Raw genomic sequence first — 27,323 nt, 5'->3', positions numbered from 1 at the left:
AATTTATTGAAAAAAAAATTACAAAATCTTTTTTTACACAAGTAATAAAATGACAAACTTCGTTTAAAGCATTTAAAAAATTGTTTTAGAAATTTTAAAAACAAATTTGAATGACCTTTTGATGAAAGGGTGTTAAGAGGAAAAAAAAAAATACCTCTGTATAAAACCATTAAAAATCTCTACATTTTCCGGGAGCAAAAGAACACCCTTTCATCGAAAATTATTGTATGTCCTTCATACCTTCATAGACACTTTACTCTGATCCTAATTTTATTATTATTAGATTTCAAATAGTTTTGCTTCCTTAATCTACAAAAAAGTACCATTTTACCCAAAGGCTCATTGTATTTTTGATTCCGATATCTAATTGAACGTTTATACTAAATTTCTAAGACGTAATGCACAAAAAAAAACACCCTTTCTTTCAAAATTGTTTAATTAAGACTATTTATCTTGCTTCTTTTTTTTTGCAAATGCATACTCTGTCACCAAATTTTATGAATTATCAATTTCTTTCTGATAAAAAAAGCACCCTGTTAACCACGATATTCTTATAAACAATTAAGATTCTTGGTTCTAATTTATTATTACTTAATTTTAACCTCTCATCTTAAATTATTTTAAAAACCTCTTAGATTCTTTGTTTTTTTTTGAACGTGAAGTTTACCAGTTTTCATTGAAAAATCATTTTTATTAGTTTTTTTGCGGTTCTGATTTTATATTCCCCCTTTTCTTAAAAAAAAAAAAACACCCTTTCAATCAAGATAATTTTGTAGACTCTTTAGATTTTTAGTTCTTATAACAAACGCAACTCTTCCACCAAGTTTGAAAAATATATAAAATTTTTGCCAGCTGTTATGAAATGTTTCTAATATTTCTAAAAACATTATGGACTTTTGAACACAAAGTTCATTTTATCTAATAACGTAACATATATTTTTAATTTGTAGATTTTTTAATTGTTTGGTTCAAATCTATCCATTATTCGGAAAAACTTTGATAAAAAAAAAATCTATATTTTTTTTATTTTCACAACGGAAGGGCAAATATTAAGAAAGTTCCATAAAATATCCTTTTCCGTGAATATACTCACCATAATCTACATCATATGAATAAATTTCTCACTTTATTTTAATAATTAATTTTATTTATCAATAAAATGAATACAAAAACTATAAGAAAAAACTTTAAATAACATTTTTTTTTCAATATTTATAAAATATGTGCAATTATAATAGTTGTAGTAAAAAATAAAAAAGGACTCTGAATTTGTATTTTGTGAATTAAAATTAATATGTCATGTGTAAATGCAGTTGTTGCTGTGATATCGCACTTAAAAAATCTTTATTCACCATAAAGATAGTCGACCATTTTTATTTTTCAAAAAAAAAAAACAAAAGAAACCAAAAAATTATTCGAGTTTCATTATATTTTACAAATATTTTACTATTTTTTGTAAAACTATTTTTTCGAATTATTCAAAATGAGTTTTTGTTTTTGTTTTTTTTTTAAGTGAGACACATTTTACATTTACATTTATTTATGTTTGTATGTATATTTATACATATAATAATTTTTTTTTGGTTTTTATATTTTGTTTAACATAGGAAATCGAATTTATTTTTCGTAAACACCAATAAAGGCATTGCAAGATGGACAGTAATGTTCAACATTCCTTGCACATTTTGTGCAGTATAAGCAGCATGCACATGGGCAACATCTGTAAAAAGAAATCAAAAGTTAAAAAGAAATGTATAATTTCGATCTTTGTTAATATTTTACCCAAGAATGCAAAGAATCAATGCAATCAAATGAGTCTTGGTAGACGCTTTGCTTTCAACTCTTGTCAAAATTTGTTGTCTGCATGTTGGGCAGACTACGTTGCTTGGTTCAGTTCCGACTGGAATTGCTAAAATTTAAATTATATTTTATTTTTAGTTATGGTTTTATTCGTTATAAATATAAATACTTACTTGACATTTTAAAAGATGATTATTATAAGTTGTGCAGCTGAAACAAAGGAGAAACAAAAATATTTAATTTTATTAATTGTTTTTAAATACTGACTATTTTATAATATGATGTGATCAGTCTTTAAGATCAAAAGAGATTTATAAAAGAAATAGAGTATTATTCTTCACTAAGTTGTTCACTATGGCGTATGTGTAATATTTTTTTTTTTTACATAAAAGCTCTCAGGGAATTTATTTTTTTTTCATATAAAATCTAGTAGCTCAGGGAAATTAGTCAAAATATGGGCATGAAATCGCATTTTTCGCGGGACAAAATTTTTTTCATGAAATGTGTTCGGGTGGTTGTCCTTATCATAAAAGTCAATTTGTTGGGATAATTGGAGGTTGGGAACAGCCGCCATCTTGGAAAAGAGATTGGTATCGTTTTTATTGAATAGCTCCATTGTTATTCATTTTAACAAAAAATGACAAAGGTAAGACTTATTAACAATAAAATTATCTAAGAAATGATATACAAAACAATTCCGTGAGTTGATTAAATTAAATTTTATAGTTGGTCAAAGTGCGGGTTTGTATCGCAAGGTTGGGACAAAATGACATTTTTTCATATATCTGACGAACTTTTGATTTGTTTGGATAATTCTTCAAGAATGAATTGTAGTACTTATAATTACCTATAAAATGAGCCCACAATCGTTATTGTCACCATCGTATTGTAGAAGTAATCTAACTCCGAAACTCTCCATGTACTAGTCAAAAGTAAGAAAAAAGCTGTTTTTTTGCTAGTAGGCCGAGAAAATTTTGGGAGTAGAGGTATAACCAAAATAGCTGGAAAACTGGAAAACTTACGTTATTTAACCCCCCAAAAACCGTATAAAGCACACAATTAGAGTTGTCAGACCTTTGAAATCGACATTAACACGCGTATGGCTGCAAAACTGCGTAAATTTTATTTTGGTTATACCTCTACTCCCAAAATTTTCTCGGCCTACTAGCAAAAAAAACAGCTTTTTTCTTACTTTTGACTAGTACATGGAGAGTTTCGGAGTTAGATTACTTCTACAATACGATGGTGACAATAACGATTGTGGGCTCATTTTATAGGTAATTATAAGTACTACAATTCATTCTTGAAGAATTATCCAAACAAATCAAAAGTTCGTCAGATATATGAAAAAATGTCATTTTGTCCCAACCTTGCGATACAAACCCGCACTTTGACCAACTATAAAATTTAATTTAATCAACTCACGGAATTGTTTCGTATATCATTTCTTAGATAATTTTATTGTTAATAAGTCTTACCTTTGTCATTTTTTGTTAAAATGAATAACAATGGAGCTATTCAATAAAAACGATACCAATCTCTTTTCCAAGATGGCGGCTGTTCCCAACCTCCAATTATCCCAACAAATTGACTTTTATGATAAGGACAACCACCCGAACACATTCCATGAAAAAAATTTTGTCCCGCGAAAAATGCGATTTAAATTACTAATTTCCCTGGGCTATAGGTCATAAAAGAAAAAACTCCTGTTTGATTCAAGTGTAATAATTTAATTTAATTTGGCACACAAAAATCTGGTTTATCGATATTTGAAGGTGAAATTAAATGGCGCCAGTAAGTATGCAATTCGCAATTTCACTTTTTTTTTATTTAAACGAATATTTTGCCGAAATCTGCCGGCTATTCTCATGCAACAAATAATTTGCACACCCTATTTTTATTGGAAATATTTTGTGTTTATGTCTTTTTAAAATCAACCAGTTAGATTTGTTTTCTAATTTCATAAAAGTACAAATTAATAAGAAATAAATCAATTATAACTTATAGCTTTTAGAAGAGGCTGCAATCGCGTAGGTACACTCATCTAACCGGTTCAACTAACAATTCGAAAGATTAGTTTTAACTTCTTTGGAATTCATACAGCAATCAATAAAAGTATATAAAATATGGATAAATAGAATTCTCCCGTCTGCTATGTAACTATGTGTATGTATAATAATTTGCAAGTTAATGCAAAGAATCGGGTGTGTTTATTTTTTTAAATATATAAATGGACAACTGTAAGATGTGCATGAAATTAAATTTCTAGTTCAAAAAGAATTATTTACTATTATTAAATAAAGTATTGCAAAATTTAATTTACAACAATGCTCTTCTGGAGATTTTTTTTCTTTTTTACTTCTAAGCTATTCATTTATCTAGCAGGAAAAATAAAAACTTTTTTCACAAAACTTTTTTATCAAACCAAGTTTTTGAGATTTTCATATAACCCTTTTCATATAACACTTTTGCAGATAGACTCAATAGAGTCACGCCATTTGGTACTAATGTTGAACTTGACCCTGCAAACTCGAATATCGACTTCATGCAAAATCGACACTTTTTGACAGTATCTTTATCAACGTGCGATGTGTAAAAATTTATTAAAAAAAAAAATCAAAAAAAATCATAAATTTTCCCGGTGGTGCAATGGTACCATTTCAAAAGTGTTCTTTCTCACTAGAAAAAACACCCTTTGACCTGAAATTTTTTGATGGACATATTTTATTATTTTTTTCTATGGTATATGAAACGTCCACACAAAATTTTATCAACGTACCACTTTTTTTCAAGGAGTACTTGGTAATATTCTGACTCTAGCTCTTTGAGCAAAAGACAATTCATAAAGAGTCCAATAACTTTTTACATGATGGTCGAGACATTTTGGTAATGATTTTATTCGATCGGGCGTTAAAAAATACCTCGAAATTATGTATAACATTAATAAAAATGTTTCATTGCCTATACTATGATATGCAACAAATCGAGTGCAACACAGAAAAAGTCTTGTATCTACCCTTCCGGATGGAATACAAGGTGGCCCAATATCTCAAAATAACTCTTATATTGACTACTACCAACGATGTTAATTTCATGCTTTTATCACAAAGTGCACGATTTTGTTGCTAAGCCGCCTCACTATTAAGGCAATCACTCAAAACCCTTAACCAATGTTTATTACAAAAAAAGTAAAGTATTGGTTCGACCTGGTAATCTTCTAGGGGATCATTTCTATAGAGAATATCTTTTAAAACTTTTTAAGCGAATTTTGCTTAAAATTCTATAATAAACAGAATTTTTTTTATTCTGAATGACAGAACAATAGTCTTAGAGGTCGGTCATTTTGTACATATGTCCTGGAACTTCCGGACGATTCTAATGATTTCTATGATAAAATTTAGATTAAAAAAACTCAATGGTGATTGTTCAAATCATTCCGAAAGACCTTGGTACCTTCGATCAAAGTTGGACAGCACGTTATTTTTTAGGCTACAGTCAGTTTTAAAGCTATTAAATCTGAAGCCGTCAGCAAAATTAAATTAAGTTTTTAAATTTTATAAAAGATAATAAAGAGCCATAACAATAAACTTTCCCCCTTTAACATGACCACTTTTTGAATCAGGACCGTGGTTATGAGATTTTCTAACCGCTTTTCTCAATTCGCTGCCCCTACCTACATTCTCTAAATAAAGTTTAAAAAATGCAAGGAAAGAATAGGACTCTTTTAACTGACATTGTCATGTATAAAGAAGATGCTCTGAAAAACCAGTTAAAAAAAACAAGAGCGTATCGCAAAGAAGAAGCAACAGTAACAATATTTTGACGGTCAGAATTATATCATAAAAATCGGTAATTATTTGGTCATCAACAGCAAAAAAATATTTTCTTTTAATTTTAAAATTGTTTAATAGAAAAATTTAAAAAAAAGTTACACATACACCTCAGTGAACCACTTCGGTAGTAGTTTACATAAATTTTGATTTTTTGAAAGCAGAGTTCTAAATTCATGTAATCTCTTAAAATGATTTATTGATCTACAGGACAGGACATGATTGATCACATGACACTATTACTTTACTTTATTTAACTAAAAAAATTGTAAATTGTATTTCATTTTTTTTATTATTTCTTATAAGCATATTTCTAATAACCTTGAAAATAGTAAATTAATCAACTGATCCAATTACTTAATTAGTAATTGACCTTCTAATTAACTCCAGCTTCTATCATGATAAATACTTTTTACAAATTGTTCATACTTAACCCCGTTAAAGAACAAATAAAGAATACATCATAAAAATGCCTTATAAATTATCTAATTTATTGATGGCTATACTTATCACATTCCTTCTGAATTCTATTTCCAAATATTTACTACAAAAATTCAACCCCTAATTACTAGGTTAAGTATGTTTTCTAACTTTATCATGATTATTATTCTATTTCTTTTTCAATTTGAAGAAGAGTAGAGAAAGCTTTCGATTTTAATCATCCTAAGTAATATACTCTCGTACTCATGTTGACCAAGCCTTACTTTTTACAAAGCCTCCTTTGATATATAGGAAATACATAGAGAGATATAGGACATCATTTAATATGTATACTAAACCGTGTTAGTGGAACACTTTTATCTATATAAACTCTCTACAATATGAGTTCAGAAAAAAACAAAAAAACGTGTGGTTGTCAACATACATCCCTTGCCACAAGTTAATATTATGACCAACGACCATATCAGATATTTAATTATTCTTTGACATGCATAGCATATCCCGGCGCGGCGCTAAACCAATGGTGTTCACTCAGAACTCTACATTTTATCGATTTCTTTCATATAATAGTGACAGTTATAATAACCGTAGAGCGCGCGACAATGGCATTCAATTATAGTGGACATATAGCTGCTAGAATTTCTATACATACATATCTACATGAATAACAAGATTTTAGATAATGATAATGAGTTTTTTTTTTTTACTTTTTGTTGTTATATTGTTGGTTTAATGGACAACAAAATTGATTTACTCAGATGATTTAGCTAAATTGCATTTTTTTTTCTTCAATTTTAACAACTTTAAAAACACACAACATTTGAAAAAAGAAATAATTGTGAAATTATAATGAAATTCAAGGCCGGCTTTTACTTGGAAAATTAATAATAGAGTGATTAGAAAGACCTGATAATGCAAATAGATAGACATTTTGAATGACTTGCATAACGTAATAATAAAGCGCCCCTGAAGATGCTGAGAAACTCCAGCGAAACGTCGGGACAAAAATTTATGTTTTAATTTTTTATTTACATAAACAAATCAATTTGACCAAAAAAGCCCAATTAAACTACTTAAATTATAAAATTACAAAGAATTGGTCACAAACACAAACTTAATGCACCTACATATTTTTTCTTGCGATATAGGTACTATATATCAAGTTATGCATTCGTAAATAAATAACATTTTTCCACGACATTACGATTTTCGAAAAATCAAATTTTCGAAAACGGAACATTGAATTTTTTTGAAATTTTGTTTTTAGATGTTGATTAGTGATTTCTACAAAATGGCATTACAGTTTTATTTTAAAACTTTTTTTCCAAAAAATTATTTATAAAAAATTAGTTTTTTAAAAAACGGCTCTAACGATTTTGAAAAATTTTTTTTTCTAAAAATGCATCTTAATATATCAATCAATCAAACTGCATACTTGTTTTGGAGGGCAATTTGATTTCAGATTTTATTTTTTTTTTTTTTTTAAACGAATTTTATTATTTTTTCCAAATTTCTTTATTAAATGTCTAAAAAATTTAAGCAACTTTAACTCTAAGAGCAAGTTCGTGCGACCCAGTAGTGCATTTTATTTAATTTCACCAAGAATCGCAAGTCATTTTAATATTTGATAGCTAAAGTTCAAATTGCTTTAATAAACTGCTGCTGCCATATCTCTTGGTTCGGAACAAAGATGATTAATTTTGGTACTATTCTAATTTTTGCATTGTAATCCACATAATTACAATTTTTAAACTAACATAGTACATTTTAGCATTTTCTGGTCCTGGAAAAAAAATAAAAAAACACTCCAAATTCAATCCTAAGTGGGCTTTAGGTCTGGTTTATAATTTTTTGCTATTTTGTCTCCGTCGGAGACAAAATATAAAAAAATTAAAAAAAAATTATAAACCAGACCTAAAGCCCACTTAGGATTGAATTTGTATTCAAAAATAAGGTCACGAAGATAGGAATATTATTAAAAAAACACTCCTTTCAAATCTTTATCTCAATAATATGCTAACACAAAACAATCAGACACGGATAATGCATTTTCATATCTACGAATGTTTTTGAAGTTTAAACTTTCAAAGACTGCAGACTTTGTTGTTGACACAAATTATTCTTCAGAAGAGATATCTTTTCTTAAAGGAATTAAATGATGATTTTGTATCACTTTAAAAATAAAATAATAAAGTGGGTGTGGTAGTTTTGAATTACTTTCACAGTAGGTTTCTATTTATTTATCAACGGTGTTCGAATGATTCATTTCAAGTTCTTGGTTCTATAAAAATAGCAGTAATAAACGATCTTTTAACTTAAAGTAATGTGATACAGAAAAATATTTTTTTTTTTCAAATGTCTTAATTTTAAGAATTTCAGAAAATTTTGAAATGGGAAAAATTATTTTTTAAAAAAAGTTTATAGGGTTTTCAAATTTTTTCCGAGGGGTCTTTTTAAAACCAAAATAGAGTCTTTCTAACAGTGACCAATTATTTTTCATTGAGTGTTAATCGAAAAGATTTAATTTTAATTTAATTTAAAATAATTGAAATAGCTCAAGAAAAAAAAATGGAAATTAGTTTTTAGAAATTAAAGTATTAATTAAATTATTTCAAAAATTTATATGTAAAACAATTACATTTTTGGAGATACCTTAAGTTTTCAAATTATTGCAAAATTCAACAATTAGATGTTTGAGGCCAGTTTTGAGTGTTATTATTTTAAAACTACGTTATAACTGAATATTAAAAAAAAAAAATGATTTTATATTTCAACTTTCAATATGTAGAATACATCAATAGAATTATTATTCTAATCTGTTCTTGTTGGAAGTTGATTTTAAACTACTAAAACAAACTAAAAACTAAATAGCAGATCAACAATGATAAGTATAATATTTCAAAAAAGCTAAGTTAAGAATAAAGAGCTAAGTAAAAAGTAAAGCAAAACCAATTCAAGTTCAAGTTTAAGAGAGATTATTAAGAGCATCCTACATTATGTTTGTTGGTCATAAAAATAGTTAATTAATAACTTTTTAAAACTTAAAACTTAAATTGTAACAGGAACAAAATGGTTGATGGAAATAAATTAGGGAATACTGGTTCACTTTTCAAATCCCGTTTGCATGAGTTTAAAAATTCAGATGATAGAAAATCTGTTTATATATTCCTGGGGACGCATTTCGCTCAATTTGTATTTTTGGGATTTATGCCAGACTTGAGTGAAACGTTACACTCAAATCGAATTTGAAGTCAGTGTCTCATTGAATCGAAACATTTCTGTCATATTTTTTTTTAGATAATTTGATTTCATCGGGAAACCAACGAAGTTATGAATACCAGAGTTATGCGCGTCAAAATTATTAAAAACCGAAACTATGAAAAATCCAAGTTATGAAAACCAGAGCTATGAATACCAAAGTTATGAAACGCAGTTTTTGGGTTGGCAAATATTGAGAGAACGATATATGAGAGGAATGTACCAAAAAGAGCGTGTAGGTTGTTTTTGTCTATTTTTTGTAAACTGTCCAGAGGGGTTTTGGAAATAGTTTTTTGGGACCAAAAATAATGGTACATACATACAATATGTATGTACATTGTAAGTACATAGTAGGTACATATACATATAACGATTTTGAAAACAATAACTTTTTTCAGAAATGGCTCATGGAATTTTGGTGAAAATTCAAATGTTAGTTTTTAAACATCTTTGATGATAAACCAAAAGTATACTTTTGAAAAATAAAGTTTTTGGATCTTATTTTGCAAAATCAAATTTTCGAGACGGTGATTTTGTTTTGGATTTTTTGTATTCGGTGATCATTATAATTGCTAGAAAATTTATTTAAAAAAATCTTCTTATGTGTCTAATACTTTGAATATTTGCTTATACCAAACGTTTAACCCTCTGTAGGCACACCTCTTTTTTGTAACGTGATAAGCACACGGGTGCGAATTTGGTTTATACGTTTTTCATGTCGCTAGAACTTTTTTCGGTCTCAATATTTCATAGAGAATAATATATGAAATTGATATAGAATTTTCAGAGGAATTTGAATATTGCATTCACAATTTCAAAAAAAAAATATATTTTCACCCTTATAAAGAGATTTTTTTGTGACCACTTTTTTGAAAAATCGTAATTTTTTTTTAATAATTAAAATATAAAGAATATTTTCTTATTCTTATATAAATTTTTTTTATTATTTTATATAAATCATGTATGTGATAATAAAAAAATATTCTTTATTTTTTAATTTATAATTAACTTTTTTTATTTAAATTTTAAAGACATTTCTTTCTTCAATTTTGAAAAAAAATTTTTGTTGTCGATTTTTTTGTCTTATTTCTTCTTATAATGTAATTAAAAGTTTAATTCACAATGGTTAGCTAAAAAATTTGAACTACAAAAAGTTGTAATTTAATTTTTTCTTTTTCATTTAACGAATTTAGGAGTTGATTGACATCTTTTGATTCTAATCATCTTAATTACGTTAATAACGATCCTTTCATCTAATTCTAAGCACCAACTGGTTCGGTGTCTTGATTAGAATTTATTCACTAATTCTATGTACACAAAATTTCATTCACAGAATAATGTAAATAAATGTATTGCTAAGTATACATCATTATTATCCACATGTTTGGTCATTATCCAACAGCGACAGACAGTAGACACCACTTTCGTTTTCAAAAGAAAAAAAAAAAAAAAAAAAAAAAAACAAAAGTTACCCATAAAAACCAAGGCCAAAAATGTGTATAAAAGAGGAATAAAAAAAGTGGCAAGTGAGATCATCCTTTAGGGTGCCGCTGCTCGTCGCACATTTTTATATCAAAACGCTATACACAAAAAAGAAGAACTTCAGCTTTTCCTCCACATCTTCCACAACTGAATTCAATAAATAGAAAAAGAAGAATATAGCAGAATTTGGACATGACTCCTCTGAACCCACTTTATGTACATTCTTACCTACAACTCGGTATATAGAATAGAAAATGATGATGACATATCAACCCCATCCAATCTAAGTAAGGAGTGGCGCCAAAAATTCGCCTAATTTTTTTTTTTTATTTTCTTCTCAATACAAAGTGTAAGCGGTTTGGTGTTTTTGCTTTGACTTTGAAACCTGAAAAAAATTCTCATCCCAAAATAATTTTTTATTAGAAAAAATTAAATAAAAAAAAAAAACATCAACAAAAAAAGATACAAAGAGTCAATCCGATGGGTGAACGCAACACGTGCCTCTTAAATTTGCTTGTTTTTTTTGGATACATATCAGCATGAGAAAAAAAGCATAAATTTATATATGAACATTTGGGAATTCAAATATTTAGGTAGGTAGGTACTACTTCCAAAGCTTGTATAGTGCTTCTATAGTTTTTTATTTCAGTTTTATTGGAATTCGACATTGATATCTACTCCAACATAGCATCTGTTTTTGCTTATGAATCCATCTGTGAGTTTGTTTTTTAATTGCTTACGCCATAAGCATTCTAAGTCGTCGGGTTCGGGTGTTATAAAAGATGAATTCCAGATCGATCTCAAGAGTTTAAAACAAATGACCTAATGCTGCGAAATTTTAGTTATTCGGGTTTTTTAATAAAGTTTAATTGGTCAATCGGTTTTAAACAGGAGAATATGTAGAATGACGTCGTCTTTTTTGCAAAAAACAAAAAAAATATGATGGGAAAAAAATATTTCTTCTAATTTTTTGTGTGTTTCTGAATTTATGATACCTAGACCCACAAAAAAAAAAAATAAATGAAAAGAAGCCAAGACCAATAACAACAAAAAAAACCTAAAAAAATATACAAAAAAAAATCTATTTTCGGATGATGCGAATTTTTGAATGATTTATGAATACTTGCCATTTCGTTTGAAGAAAAAAAGACATAAAGAATTTCAACTATTACTAACTACATATACATAGATTACTACGTATATTTTGAAAAATAATATTTAAGTTTTTGAGAGAAATTTATATTAAATTTAGATAAAATCTTAATTTTGAATTTAGAATAAATTAATTAATTGGGTGGGATTTTAGAAAAACAAAATGTACGAGATAAATATTGCATTTCATAGGCGTTATTTCGCTAATGTTGTTCCAAAATAAAATCATAATAAAAAATTATTTTAATTCATAAAGGTCCAATTTATTCACTCGAAATTATATTTCGAAAACCATTAAAAATTAGAAATCTTTCAAATCGCATAAAAATTTTAAAATTTCCTCTTTTCAAATTGCGACTTTAAAATTTAATGGAGTGTGAATAAATTGGGCCTTAAATTTAATTTTGAATCTGTCCTTTTTAAATTATTATCTGTGGTGATCTCCTTATTGAGTGAAAATAATATCTGAGGTTCGTAGTAAATCAAAGTAAAATTCGCCTTTTTAGACTATGAGTGCATTTTAAGTTTAATTTTTCTCATTTAAGAATAAAGTACCTAAGTTTATTTATTTTATCTAAATCTAGTCATTTCATTTAATTAAGTTACTTGACAAAAAAAATATAGACATCTTTTTAAAAAAATAGGACATGGGGCATAATGGGCATGGGTCTCCATTGAGGCTGAAACTCCAAACTTCAAATCTTCCTTAAAGAAAGAAAAAAAACTCGTCGCAGAAATAAAAAAGAAGAGGAAAATAGAATTTTTGGAAAGCGAAAAAGATGAAAAATGTCTTCATTGTGGACATTTGTATCAACATTCGAATCAACAAAGGATGCAAAGCCTACGGAAAGTGGGCCCATTGCTCTTGTGCCGGAGAGGAGGATGTAGCCCAAGTAACAATTTTACTTGGATAAGGTCCATTTTGTTCGATTCGACAAGCTATAGTTTGTATACGTTTAGTTTAAGGCTTACTTACGCAAGTCATCCATTTTGTAAAGAAAGGAGGTCTCCTTAAGGCTATCTAGAAGTGTTAAGAAGAAGCCTTGTAAATATCAGTTAATGAAGACCTTTATAAGACCTGTTTGAACCGTTCTAAAGAAGCCTTGTATTTTCAAGTGACAGAAGGCCTCTATAAGACCTGTTCCAAGAGGTTCTTGTAAGTATGCAGTGTTTTCACCTGTAAGTATGCAAAGTTTTTATCCTGCAGATATGCAATGTTTGTAAACCTCACATTGAAATGCAATGTTTTTTCTGTTTTTTCTAATGCGTTAGAAAAAACATTGCATTTCAATGTGAGGTTTCAATTAGCTCCCAATTTTTCGCTCATCTTTAATATTCGAGCATGGTCTACTGGTAAGGTGCTGGCTTGGTATGCAGAGGTACGTGGGATCGATTCCTGACCGGGCCATGTGATGAAAATAAAAAAATTGTGTTCTTTTCAATTAAAATAATATTCTCATCATTTCAGAACAACAGAAAAAGCAGTGGAATTTCCAAAAAAGGAAAAGAAACAAAATAGGAAAAAATTAAAATAAACAAAATAATATGTAGAAATGCAAAACAGAAAAAATCAACATTTTCTACAACACCTTCAACAACTTCTATAAGGCCTTATTATAACATCCTACGCAAGTAATCCGCTTTGTGCATTAGATAAACCCTCTGCAGGAAGACCTCCGTAAGGCCATTTTAGGCTGTTAGTCACAAGCTATTAGCTTGTGGATTACCTGTGAAGAAAAGTCCTATGCAATTTCGGCAAAATGATTTGCATAAGACCTGTCCTTCTTGTTATGAAAGCCAAAAAATAGCTTGCATTGACCCTTATAAAAGCTAAATTGTTACTTGGGAGATGATGAATCGAGTAACATTTGCAGACGTTTCAGTAACACCATTAACCCAATACCCACCGTTTCTTACCTGTGCCCATTATGCCCCATCATGCACGTGGCAAAATGGGTTTTTAAACCATTTTTTTAAATTTATAATACAAATTGCAAAATTTTTAAATTTATTTATTTTATATCTCCTTAATTTACCTAGTAAATGTTCATTTAATAAATTAAATTGTTTTGAAGATAATTAACATGTTTTTGGTATCTTTTTTGTTGTTTTAACGATAAGGAACCCATTTTGCCCCGCTTTCCCCTACCTATGAAAAAATTCGTGTGTGAAAAGTTAAATAATCGTTGTTGTTTTGATTTTTGGAGGATCCAAAAATTACGCTATTTTAATTAAAGTTTAAATTTTTTTTAATTAGTTTTCCTCGTATTATCACTGTTTGTTACTTCGTTTTTGAAAAGTTAACCAAAAACTGAGTCCATCCATTAGTCTGTTTTGTTCCAATTTTTATTTTTACTCAAAACGGTTAGATATTGTATTTTGTATTTTTAATTGGTGAATTAGTTTGTTGGTAAATTAATATCTGTCTGCATAAGACAATATAGAAGTATAATTTTTCGTTTCTACAAATGTTTTATGACTTTCTTACAAACTACTAACCCGATTTCAACGAACATTTACTTGAACTATAGATTTCTAAAAAAAAACTACTTGACGTCGGTCTAAGAGGGAAACCTCGTAACTCCACCTTTTTTCGAAAATAACTTTTGAATGCACTTTTTTTAGAAAATATATCAGCGGAGCTACCCAGAAATTTGAAGTCATTCCGAAAACTCTAAATAGACTTAAATTCAAATTTTGTACAGCACTTTACTCCCCAACCACTCTGTTGTTTCTCTACTCTTTTGTCTCTGCTTTAAAATTTTGATTTGGGGAGTTACGAGGTTTCCTTATGAGGCCGACGTTGAGTTCTGTGCAAATAAGGCCAGACTTTTGAAATTAAAAATATTTCAATTTTTTTTCGAAAACTCATTCTTTGTTTAAAAATTCTAATTTTTTTTGAAAAATATAAATAAATTCATTAACGATTTAAAAAAATTGTTTAAACTGTGTAGATAAAAAAAGTAAAATGGCATACTTCGTTTGGAGGTCAAAACCATTTAAAAAATGTTTTTGAAATTTTAAAAACAAATTTTATGCTTTGTTTAAAATTTCTATACCTAAAATTAAATTAAAATTAATCTTGTATAATTTCTTACATAAGAAACTTAAGCCATTTTTAACAACTTTTTCCATAATAATAAGTAAGTGGTTTTTTTTTTTTTGGAAAGCACATGTATTATATTTTGAAATATTATTTTTTTTTATTTGCAGCTTGCATGTACATTTAAAATCTTCTAAAGAACCTACTAAGGAGAAGAAATATTGAGACAGACAAATCAATAAATTATCAAACTAAAACCCACTTAAAAGTTGTTCGCTTAGATATATCTAAAACCCACTTAAAAATGCTAAATCTGAATGCTAAATTTGAGACTATCCCAATAAATAATGCTAGTTGAACAACATTAGAAAAAGTGATGATATTGATACAAGTGATGACACATACATATAGATTTGGAAAAACTGCAACCTTCAAGCTTTGTCAGACTTGCTTGTTTAATCAACTGCTGAAATTGAGCTCAAAATAATGTAAAAGTTAAAAATTAAGCAAGTAAGGTGTCAAAAAGTAAATTTATTGTTATTATTATTTGTAGTTTAGCTTTTTGGGTCACTCTGGTGTATGTGGAACTTTTTTTTTATTATTAAACGAATCTTAACGGTTTAATTGTAAGGAATTAATCAGACGAGTTGCTCTTTGTTAATTATATAATACAAATTCTATGTAGTATTGAAGACAACAAAAATGTGAACAAAAACGAAAAAACGTACTAATTCTAATTTATTTTGGCCAATTAAAAAATTTTTTTTTAGAAAAGTTTGAACAAAAATTTGTACAGCCGCTGTCAAATATGAAACAATTTAAAAAAAAATTTAAATAAAAATTCTCAGTATGCAAATGCAATCGCACGTGAAGTTCATTAAACAAAACACTATTATTGTTCACAGTGAATAAATTTTGATTCAAATGTATAGATATTTTATGTATGGGTGTAATCGTTAAAGCATCAAAACTTAAATAGGATTAAATATATATGATTTATTGTAAAACGTGTCTTGTTTATAAATACAAATACACTTTTCATTCAATTAGTTTTGTAGTCATATTTTCTTTTCAAACCAAATATTAAATCGTAGGTATGTTAATTAAAAGTCAAAAAGGGATATTGAATGTAACAATTTATTGTAACGCTTGCAAGTTGAGTTTCTTTGTAGGTTTCAAAAAAGAAATTTTAAGTAGCTTAATATATTTTGAGTAAAGTTTAGTTAAAGAAGCAATATTTATATTTTATTTTTTAAAATAAATTTAAGTATTTGAAGTCTTTGAAGTTTTTTTTTTTTTTCAATTTTCCATTAATATTATGCAAAATATTTAAAATCGTGTAAGTACCAATTTTTTTTTTCAAAATTAAGCTATTGCATATCTTATTTGTAGCTTCAAACCATTAAAAAACTTATTTAAGAGCATAATTTAAATTTTAAATTTAAATAATTTAATAAAAATTATATAAAAAAAAGGTAATTTAATGTTTAATATTTTGAGATTTTTATAGAAAAATTTATGTATGTACATTTGTATGTGTGTATTCATAAAAACCATATTGATTTATATTTAGTATTTCGAAATTTGTTAGTCAGTAAGCAAATCACTTTTCTCACGATTTTTCTATGTTCAATGAATAAAAATATATTCAGGCGCTTGTACATAAATTTAAAAAATAACTCCTTAAATATTTATTCACTTTGAGTTTAAAATTATAAATTTCCTTATTTGCATATTTGCAAATCAAAAAAAAAAAACTAGGAAGAACAATAGTTTGGCCTTGAAAAATTGCGTTTCAAAATATGTACATTTTTTCACTTTTATGTAGCAAGAAAAAAAAAAACTTTTTGGCAGAGAACTCTATTTAACTCATTTGTTATTCCTTCCACACCACGTTTTATGAAGCTAATTAAATTGTTAATTTATTTTGGATACACTTCACATAGGTACAAAAAAAGAAGATGAAAGAGTTTTTTATTTATTGAGGGGAGAATTTTTAGTCTTTAGACACCACCAAAAGGTGCTGATTAGAGTTCTTTACGATAAATTGGACTAGGATGGAAAAAGATTCATATTTTGACAGAGTAGATATTTTAATTTTAATATCCAAATTATTTTAAGAACAACATTAAATATTTATTTAAAGGATTTTAAAACTTACAAACACTAAAAACTCTTAACACCCGACGTTCGGCTGAAAGGGAATGTTAACAGGGAGATATCAAAAACACTTGTGTGAAATAATATTGAGAGCAAGAATCATCTATGTCGCCAAAATTTTGTTTTTCTTATTTGAAAATAAAACTACCTATATATACAAAAGCTCAACACCAAACATTCTTCTATACTCTTTCAGATGAGTTTTATTTTAGTTAGGTTGATAAAGTTTTTGAACTTGAATGTTGCAAAGCTTTTTTGTTTAATGAATGAATATACATGTGTCTAAAATTAACTTGTTGGTTTAACTTTGTGGAATATGTGTAAGTTGATTTACCTAAAGTATTGATGTACTATTCTTGCTTACAGAATTAGTGGTATAGAGTTTTTTTTCAACACGAAATGAAGAAGATTTAAAAAATATATTTATTTATGTAAGGTTGCTTTAATTATTATAAAATTTTTGTCACTGGAAAATTTCTGTCCTGGAGACATTTAAATGGAAAAAGTTTGTGAGTGATTAATGGTATTAAGAATATCTGTCAGTTTTTAAAATAAAATGACAGAAACCTTTTTGAATTTAGAGTATTTTTTAAGAGCACAAAATAAAATAATAAAAATAAATTTTTTACAAGAAGCAACCATTGCAACTGTAAGGCCTTGTACAAGTCAAGTTGTAAATTAATGAAAAAGATGCACTCAGTTATTAGTATTTATTCACAATCTATGGAATTATGGATTTTTACTTGCGGTTTTGCTTCACCATTTTATTCGCGTGTTGTTGTTCAAAAATTGCCCAACTTTTAAAATTTGATTAAATTTTGTGAATATATTATTGTGAAGAAATCACGTAGAAATGAAGAGATGCGGAATTTTATTTCATAAAAGAAGAATTTGCAGTTCTGCAGAGATTAAAATCACATAAGTAATTATAATTTTGAGAAAAAACAAAATTGGATATGTAAATATGTTTTGTTTTGAAAACCAAATACATATACTTTTCGCACAAAATCTTTGCACAAAATCATTGAATTTTGAATCATTGTGCTAAGTTCCGTGGCCAACCGTGCGTCGGTTTCCCATTTGAGCCTATTATCAAAGTTCCATATTTTTGTTTGAACATGTTTAAATTTCTACGAATAGAAGCAAATCAACAGAGAATATAGAAAATTCTTATTATTTGTGTGGAGGATGAATGAATTTCGAAAAAAATAAAAGACTATTTTTTGAGTAAACGTTTATTTTTCTTAGTTTAAGCCTAGTACGCAGCTGAAGCGAAACGATAAATTTTGAAGTCTCCAAAGTCAACAGCGAACATGTTAACGAAAAAATACCATCGGGTATTATAGAAAAGTAAAAATAATAAAATTACAAATCGAAAAATTATTAAAAAAACCATCAAAAAATAAGTTTTAAAGCAAAAACAGAACAAATTTAATTTCGTTAACGAAAATTTTTATGGAAAATTTCGTTTCGCTTCAGCTGCGCACTAGGCTTTAAACTAAACTTATCAAGAAACCGTTAATAGGATTTATTTGAGTGAAAAAAAAAACGTTCAATTAAGTAGAGAAGATAAAAATCATATTTTCCATTGGCTTTCCTTTTGGTCAAAGGAGAATAAGATTTTAATTTTCTACAAATTTGAAAATATAAACTTTAAATTGATCATTAAATCATTTGTAATAAGAAATGCTTCGTACTTAATTTGTACCAAATTTGAAGAAAATCCGTCCACCCGTTTTTTCTTTTTAATGCATTTGCTTTCCATTACAAATAATTAAAAAAAAAAATATTTATATTGTAAGAAATAGTTTAATTTGTAAGAAATTCGACGAGTAAAAAAAATATTTTGAATATTTTTCAATACTGAATTTTTTTAATTTGTATGTAATAACTTTTTCTTTATGCAAAATATTTTGATTTGCAATAAAATATTTTTGTTTAATTACTTTTTTTTTTTATTTGAAATAAATTAAATTTTTTATTTAATTAATAATTTTACTACCCTGGTTTGTATAATAATATTCTATTACAAACATGTCATATTATAATGAACTGATTTTATCTTAACATGTTTAAAAAAATTTTACAGTTAGTCTTCATTATGAAATAAAATAACCTTATAAAGTTTTTAAGAGTTTTATTATTATTTTTTATTTTTTATAAAATAACTTTGAACATAATTGTGTCTGAAATATTATATCAAAGACACATTATTTTTTTTGTTTGATATCATGATAAATAGAATGCAAAAATATTAAATTATATTTAATAATAATAGTAATAACAATATAAAAAAAAATGTAAGAAATTTTGGTTTTAATTTGTTTGAATTTTATTAGTATCCAAATTTAATCAAACTGCTTAACTCTGATAGGTTCCAATAAATGCATTGCAATTTGGACAATAGTGATTTGCATTTTGACACGAGTCCATGCAGTAAGGCAAGCAAACACAGGGCCAGCAACTGAAATAAAAAGAAAATGAAAAGAAAATTAATTTTATTTTATTAAGGTTACAAAAATTTAAAAGACATTAATAAAAATTATTTTATTTAAAAAAAAAAACCCATTGGGAATTGTATAGTAAGAAATGTCAAACAACATCCAAACAAATTGGTTTTTAATAAAAATAAAGCAAAATAACATACAAATTTAGAGTGGATTAAAAATGTAGTCGGGTTTTAGATTCTTTTTTTTTTTGGTATAATATTTTTTGGAATTAAGTTTCGAGTTAATTATTGTCATATTGTTTCTGTACGTATTTAGAAAAAAAAAAAAAAAAAATACGCCCTAGAGGGCGCCACAGCCAACTTGATACAATTTCGTATACTTTTTAGCCAACGGATGAGCAAGACATTTCTAACGATACCTCATTTGTCAAATTACTATAAGTAGTTTAGATTTTATGATGGCACAGATGAACACACAAAAAAACAATAAGAAAGATTTGGCACGAAATCGAATGTCTTTCAGCTTTATTTAATTTAAATCCTTACGACAATGTAGTTCCTCAGATTCAGAATGAAAATGTTCAAAATTTGTTTCACGGTGAGAATGTACTTATTTACCATTAGCCACCTTTAACATAAAAGCACTAAAGCAAGAAAAAAGAGATACTAAAGTAAATAAATGAAGCTTTTTAAAACAAAATTAAGTAAACAATCAACCGATAAAATTAATAATAACCGCATTCAAGTTTTTAATACCATATCCAATTAGATTGTTCCAAAGAAAAACAATTAAAAATGAGTTGTTGCAATGAATTTGCTTATCACTTTTCACATTTTAAAAATAGATACATGAATAATATTGTGGTGTTTGCAAATGTTTTTTTATCTTTTCTCTCGTTTAATGATATTGTTTATCACCCTTGTGATTTTGGGAAAAGTAGGTACAAAAAAAATTTTAAAAATAAATCAAAATAAAAAAAAAAAATCTTACACAAAAAGACACAGACACAAAGCAATCAAATGTGTTTGTGTATTTGGTTCATATTTGACATTTGTCAAAACATCAGCATGACAATTTGGACAATTTAGTCTTGATGGACTTTGTGCAATCGGTACATAGGGTCCAGCGACAATTGGTTGTTGTGTTATTACAACACACGCAGGTTGTTGTGTTAAATTTGGATTGTAACCACCCTGTTGGCCATTATAATATTGAGCTGGAATAGGTTGACTATAACCGGGTGTTTGAACATAAACAGGTGGTGGTTGGGATGGCATTATTTATATAACAAACACACACTTGACACAATAAAATATACTAAAACCTAAATGACAAACGAGGTTATTACTGCAAGGTGAATAAAACTAAACTGAATTACTTTTTAAGTATGAAGCTTTTATCTGCTGCGGTGTGACTCAAGTTAGATTATTGTTGGTAATTGTTGCAGACAGGTATGGAGAACAATCTTATCGTTGTGATATGAGTATAGAGATAACAACTTGCGGTAGTTAATAAAAACAATAAAAAAGCTTTTCAAGCCCTAATAAAAAATCAACTCCAAACCTTATTGTTCTACTTCAATAATCCCTCGATTGGTTAATATTTTGTTTTTGTACCTTTCTATAGTTCATTTATTAGTACTTAACATTTTCTGAGCTTATTAAGGGTTAAAATTATAGTTTTCCTGGACATTAGACCTATTACACACTCACTTAAGGGAAATGAATCATTTAAAGTTCCATTTATTTTTGTGCTTTTTAACACGTTGAGTTTTTCCAGGCGTGTTGTCAGTTTTGATGTAGGTTCATATCAATAAATTTTTTAATGCAACATTAGTCATATACCTAAAAGTACTTAACATTTTTCGCTTTAATATAAAAACCGATTTTTCAGCTTCGAAAGAATTGTTTTAACGTGGAAAGTGTCAACCTTATTTTCAATTTTTCGTGTATAACTTCTAAAAGGTGAATCTTATCGAAGAAATCATTGGGCACAAGACAAAAATTTGTTACAAATTCTAGGAACAGCAGTTCTGTAAGTTCAAAAGATTTGTCTCGAAATAAGTTGACGCAAGTCGATTTTTTTAATGAAAATGTGTCTAAAGAACTATTATTGCATGAAATTGATACACGGAGTGTGTTGCGCACACTGCACGTCCTCATATGAAAAACTCTGTGTGTCTGAACTGCAGAAGTCCCAGTCCTGTCTAAGCATTGTTTTCGATGAATTCTCTGTTGACCCGGAAAAGATTCGTTGAAAGATTGTCGGTTTATGGACAAGCTGCACAGTGGTGCCTTTGATGCATCTTGGCGTCAAAAATCATTTCTTGACGAAAAGTTATGAAATTCGGTACACTGAAGTAAATTAGTACCTATGGAGAATATGAAAAAGTTGACAATATTTTTTTTCAAAATGGTAGAACCAAAATGGGTTGCAGAATAAGAGTTTAAATAGAATATTCTTTTTAAACAGTATATATGTATAAGTTAAAAATTTAACTTAATTGTTTTAAAAAAGGTGACCGATCTCGGTTTAGATATATTAAATTTTTCATATTCAATGAACAAAATTAAAAAACCTTTTAGAACAAAATAATAAAAAAGTTCTTCTTTAGTAGAAAAATAATACCTAAGACATTTTATTATGCTATTTCTTAAAAAGGTTTTTAAACTAGCAACAATTTTGAGAAATTTCATTGTTATTTTCTTAAAATATTTTGGTTATATTGTAAAAATTAAAAATATGAAATATTAAAAAATAACAATTTCCTACAAACTGAATATGTATTTTGTTTTAAGTTGAACCAAAATATATTTTTATCATAGATTTTCGATTCCGAAGTAAAACAAACTCTTTGGCGTCACGTGAAGCCCGAAATTCAAAATTAGTTTTTTATATTAGAATCGAGATCAAGGACACTGAAACCAACAAACGTTTTAGAAAGTCAATATTTCATCAAATTTTAGCCTCATTCGATTTTCTTGCCCACGTCATGTTAAGGGGAGAAATCCTTCTGGAATTTTTTATTTATGCATTATTTTTTTTTTGCGTAGTAAATTTATTTATCAGCCGAAGAAACTATTTTCAGTGGTCTTAGCCTTAAATGAAGCCTCAAAAGTGCCTAGATAGTCCCGAAACCAATGCGCTCCGAACCTACACCCAGAGAAAAAGTCGGTGTAAAATTGCCTTAGACGCCTAAGGCAAAATTTTTTCTATGAATGTTAGTTTTCGAGCATAACTTGCCTTAGTTCTAAGGCAATTTATGCTCGAAAATCCTAAGCTAAATTTACCTAGAATAGGCTAATTTGCCTTAGATAGATAAGGTGAATTTTTTTCTATGGATGTTATTTTTCGAGCATAACTTGCCTTAGGACTAAGGCAATTTTTGTTAGTTTTTTAACCTAGAACTAAGGTAATTTTACCTTAGGCCTAACAAAATTTTACCTAGGGCCTCAAATGTTAGTTTTCTAACACAATTTAGCTTAGGACTAAGGCAATTTATGTTAGACTTTTACCTAGGACTAAGGTAATTTTACCTTAGGCCTAAGCTAATTTTTTTTTTGGGGAAAATTTTTTTCAAATGTTATTTTCCTAACACAATTTTGCCTAGGACTAAGGCAATTTATGTTAGACTTTTACCTAGGACTAAGGTAATTTTACCTTAGGCCTAAGCTAATTTTTTTTTTGGGGAAAATTTTTTTCAAATGTTATTTTCCTAACACAATTTTGCCTAGGACTAAGGCAATTTATGTTAGACTTTTACCTAGGACTAAGGTAATTTTACCTTAGGCCTAAGCTAATTTTTTTTTTGGGGAAAATTTTTTTCAAATGTTATTTTCCTAACACAATTTTGCCTAGGACTAAGGCAATTTATGTTAGACTTTTACCTATGACTAAGATAATATTACCTTAGGCCTAAGCTAATTTTTTTTTGGGGAATATTTTTTGCAAATGTTATTTTTCTAACACAATTTTGCCTAGGACTAAGGCAATTTATGTTACACTTTTACCTAGAACTAAGGTAATATTACCTTAGGCCTAAGCTAGTTTTTTTTTTGGGAAAATTGCTTTTTGCGCCAAAAAGAATGAAATGTTTTCCTTTTATCTTCAATTAAAAAAAAAAGAAAACACTTCAATGACTAAAACGATTATTGAAAAACAATAATAAATTTGTGTTTTTTTTTTTTTTTTCCTTTGTATAGGCATGTATACCATAAAAAAAAACGAAAACACACATATTTTGTTCGTTTTTTAATAATTATCAAAAAATGTTTTTTTTTCACTTTCAACGAAATTTCGTTATTGTTGTTGATCGGCCATCATGGTTTGATTGAAAGAATTTTTTACCTAGGGCCTAAGCAAATTTTACCTAGGCCTAACGTAATTTTCCCGGCAAAAATTTCAACATTTCTTGGTTACCTTAGGCCTAAGCTAATTTTACCTAGAACTAAGGTAATATTACCTTAGGCCTAAGCTAATTTTTTTTTTGGGAAAATTGCTTTTTGCGCCAAAAAGAATGAAATGTTTTCCTTTTTTCTTCAATTAAAAAAAAAAAAGAAAACACTTCAATGACTAAAACGATTATTGAAAAACAATAATAAATTTGTGTTTTTTTTTTTCCTTTGTATAGGCATGTATACCATAAAAAAAAAACGAAAACACATATTTTTTTCGTTTTTTAATAATTATCAAAAAATGTTTTTTTTTTTCACTTTCAACGAAATTTCGTTATTGTTGTTGATCGGCCATCATGGTTTGATTGAAAGAATTTTTAACCTAGGGCCTAAGCAAATTTTACCTAGGCCTAACGTAATTTTCCCGGCAAAAATTTCAAAATTTCTTGGTTACCTTAGGCCTAAGCTAATTTTACCTAGAACTAAGGCAATTTTCCCTCCAAAAGTGCGAAAATAAATAAATGTCTGTAATTAATTAAATTATTTAGAAATACAAATTTTTCTTTAAATAAATAATTTGTTTGATATGAATAAATCAAATAAATATATAGTTACACATTTGTATTTTAATTTCCGACAGAATATATTAAATAAGTTTTTTTGAAAAACATCTCGCAAACAAAAAGACATGAAATTTTGCTTTTTTCGTCATATCTTTTCTATTTTTGCTTTTTTTGAAAAATTGTCAGATATAAAAGTTGTAGATTTTTTAATTTCCGACAGAATATATTAAATAAGTTTTTTTGATTTTCGCTTTCGTTTTGAAGTTATAGCGACTTTTGTGAAAAAAAACATCTCTCAAACAAAAAGACATGAAATTTTGCTTTTTTCGTCATATCTTTTCTATTTTTGCTTTTTTTGAAAAATTGTCAGATATAAAAGTTGTAGATTTTTTGATTTCCGACAGAATATATTAAATAAGTTTTTTTGATTTTCGCTTTCGTTTAGAAGTTATAGCGACTTTTGTGAAAAAAAAACATCTCTCAAACAAAACGACATGAAATTTTTACTTTTTTCGTCATATCTTTTCTATTTTTGCTTTTTTGAAAAATTGTCAGATATAAAAGTTGTAGATTTTTTGATTTCCGACAGAATATATTAAATAGGTAAGCTTTTTTGATTTTCGCTTTCGTTTTGAAGTTATAGCGACTTTTGTGAAAAAAAACATCTCTCAAACAAAAAGACATGAAATTTTTTCTTTTTTCGTCATATCTTTTCTATTTTCTATCTCGCAAACAAAAAGACATGAAATTTTTTCTTTTTTCGTCATATCTTTTCTATTTTTGCTTTTTTTGAAAAATTGTCAGATATAAAAGTTGTAGATTTTTTGATTTCCGACAGAATATATTAAATAAGTTTTTTTTGATTTTCGCTTTCGTTTAGAAGTTATAGCGACTTTTGTGAAAAAAAACATCTCAAACAAAGACATGAATTTTTTACTTTTTTCGTCATATCTTTTCTATTTTTGCTTTTTTTGAAAAATTGTCAGATATAAAAGTTGTAGATTTTTTGATTTCCGACAGAATATATTAAATAAAATTTTTTGATTTTCGCTTTCGTTTAGAAGTTATAGCGACTTTTGTGAAAAAAAACATCTCTCAAACAAAAAGACATGAAATTTTGCTTTTTTCGTCATATCTTTTCTATTTTTGCTTTTTTGAAAAATTGTCAGATATAAAAGTTGTAGATTTTTTGATTTCCGACAGAATATATTAAATAAGCTTTTTTGATTTTCGCTTTCGTTTTGAAGTTATAGCGACTTTTGTGAAAAAAAACATCTCTCAAACAAAAAGACATGAAATTTTGCTTTTTTTGTCATATCTTTTCTATTTTTGCTTTTTTGAAAAATTGTCAGATATAAAAGTTGTAGATTTTTTGATTTCCGACAGAATATATTAAATAGGTAAGCTTTTTTGATTTTCGCTTTCGTTTTGAAGTTATAGCGACTTTTGTGAAAAAAAACATCTCTCAAACAAAAAGACATGAAATTTTTTCTTTTTTCGTCATATCTTTTCTATTTTCTATCTCGCAAACAAAAAGACATGAAATTTTTTCTTTTTTCGTCATATCTTTTCTATTTTTGCTTTTTTTGAAAAATTGTCAGATATAAAAGTTGTAGATTTTTTGATTTCCGACGGAATATATTAAATAAGTTTTTTTTGATTTTCGCTTTCGTTTAGAAGTTATAGCGACTTTTGTGAAAAAAAAAAACATCTCAAACAAAGACATGAATTTTTTACTTTTTTCGTCATATCTTTTCTATTTTTGCTTTTTTTGAAAAATTGTCAGATATAAAAGTTGTAGATTTTTTGATTTCCGACAGAATATATTAAATAAGTTTTTTTGATTTTCGCTTTCGTTTAGAAGTTATAGCGACTTTTGTGAAAAAAAAACATCTCTCAAACAAAACGACATGAAATTTTTACTTTTTTCGTCATATCTTTTCTATTTTTGCTTTTTTGAAAAATTGTCAGATATAAAAGTTGTAGATTTTTTGATTTCCGACAGAATATATTAAATAGGTAAGCTTTTTTGATTTTCGCTTTCGTTTTGAAGTTATAGCGACTTTTGTGAAAAAAAACATCTCTCAAACAAAAAGACATGAAATTTTTTTCTTTTTTCGTCATATCTTTTCTATTTTCTATCTCGCAAACAAAAAGACATGAAATTTTTTCTTTTTTCGTCATATCTTTTCTATTTTTGCTTTTTTTGAAAAATTGTCAGATATAAAAGTTGTAGATTTTTTGATTTCCGACAGAATATATTAAATAAGTTTTTTTTGATTTTCGCTTTCGTTTAGAAGTTATAGCGACTTTTGTGAAAAAAAAACATCTCAAACAAAGACATGAATTTTTTACTTTTTTCGTCATATCTTTTCTATTTTTGCTTTTTTTGAAAAATTGTCAGATATAAAAGTTGTAGATTTTTTGATTTCCGACAGAATATATTAAATAAGTTTTTTTGATTTTCGCTTTCGTTTAGAAGTTATAGCGACTTTTGTGAAAAAAAAACATCTCTCAAACAAAAAGACATGAAATTTTTACTTTTTTCGTCATATCTTTTCTATTTTCTATCTCGCAAACAAAAAGACATGAAATTTTTTCTTTTTTCGTCATATCTTTTCTATTTTTGCTTTTTTTGAAAAATTGTCAGATATAAAAGTTGTAGATTTTTTGATTTCCGACAGAATATATTAAATAAGTTTTTTTGATTTTCGCTTTCGTTTAGAAGTTATAGCGACTTTTGAAAAATA

The 27,323-nt window shown here is 27.2% G+C and overlaps 2 protein-coding genes across 5 annotated transcripts in view; both read right to left on the bottom strand.

Moving 5' to 3' along the window:
* Positions 1-1,387: 1,387 nt before the first annotated feature.
* Positions 1,388-17,467, bottom strand: LOC129905794 (lipopolysaccharide-induced tumor necrosis factor-alpha factor homolog). Its single transcript, XM_055981359.1, has 4 exons — positions 17,168-17,467; positions 1,974-2,010; positions 1,783-1,909; positions 1,388-1,720 (listed from the first exon to the last, which is right to left on the bottom strand). The coding sequence occupies exons 2-4, from the start codon at positions 1,978-1,980 to the stop codon at positions 1,618-1,620; spliced, it is 237 nt and encodes a 78-aa protein (XP_055837334.1). The 5' UTR covers positions 1,981-2,010; positions 17,168-17,467; the 3' UTR covers positions 1,388-1,617.
* A 2,007-nt stretch (positions 17,468-19,474) lies between these two features.
* LOC129918207 (lipopolysaccharide-induced tumor necrosis factor-alpha factor homolog) overlaps positions 19,475-27,323 on the bottom strand; it is a 31,249-nt gene continuing 23,400 nt past the window's right edge. For 3 of the 4 annotated variants that reach the window (XM_055998626.1, XM_055998606.1, XM_055998620.1), the window contains exon 2: positions 19,475-19,630. In XM_055998626.1, the coding sequence (XP_055854601.1) occupies positions 19,528-19,630 (103 nt within the window). In that variant the 3' untranslated portion in view covers positions 19,475-19,527. Of the gene's footprint in view, positions 19,631-20,606; positions 21,016-27,323 lie in introns of those variants that run through there. The other variant, XM_055998614.1, reaches the window with a different exon arrangement.

Source organism: Episyrphus balteatus, chromosome 1 (genome assembly GCF_945859705.1).
Source record: "Episyrphus balteatus chromosome 1, idEpiBalt1.1, whole genome shotgun sequence".
NCBI lineage: Eukaryota > Metazoa > Arthropoda > Insecta > Diptera > Syrphidae > Episyrphus > Episyrphus balteatus.
Note: the sequence above shows the minus strand (reverse complement) of the source record. Positions and strands in the feature narration are given on the sequence as shown.

What these genes read in the sequence shown, in the direction of transcription:
- LOC129905794 (XM_055981359.1), bottom strand. An exon ending in TTGATTCTTTGCATTCTTGG is followed by an intron (nt 1,721 to 1,782) that starts GTAAAATATTAA and finishes TTCTTTTTACAG; the next exon opens with ATGTTGCCCATGTGCATGCT.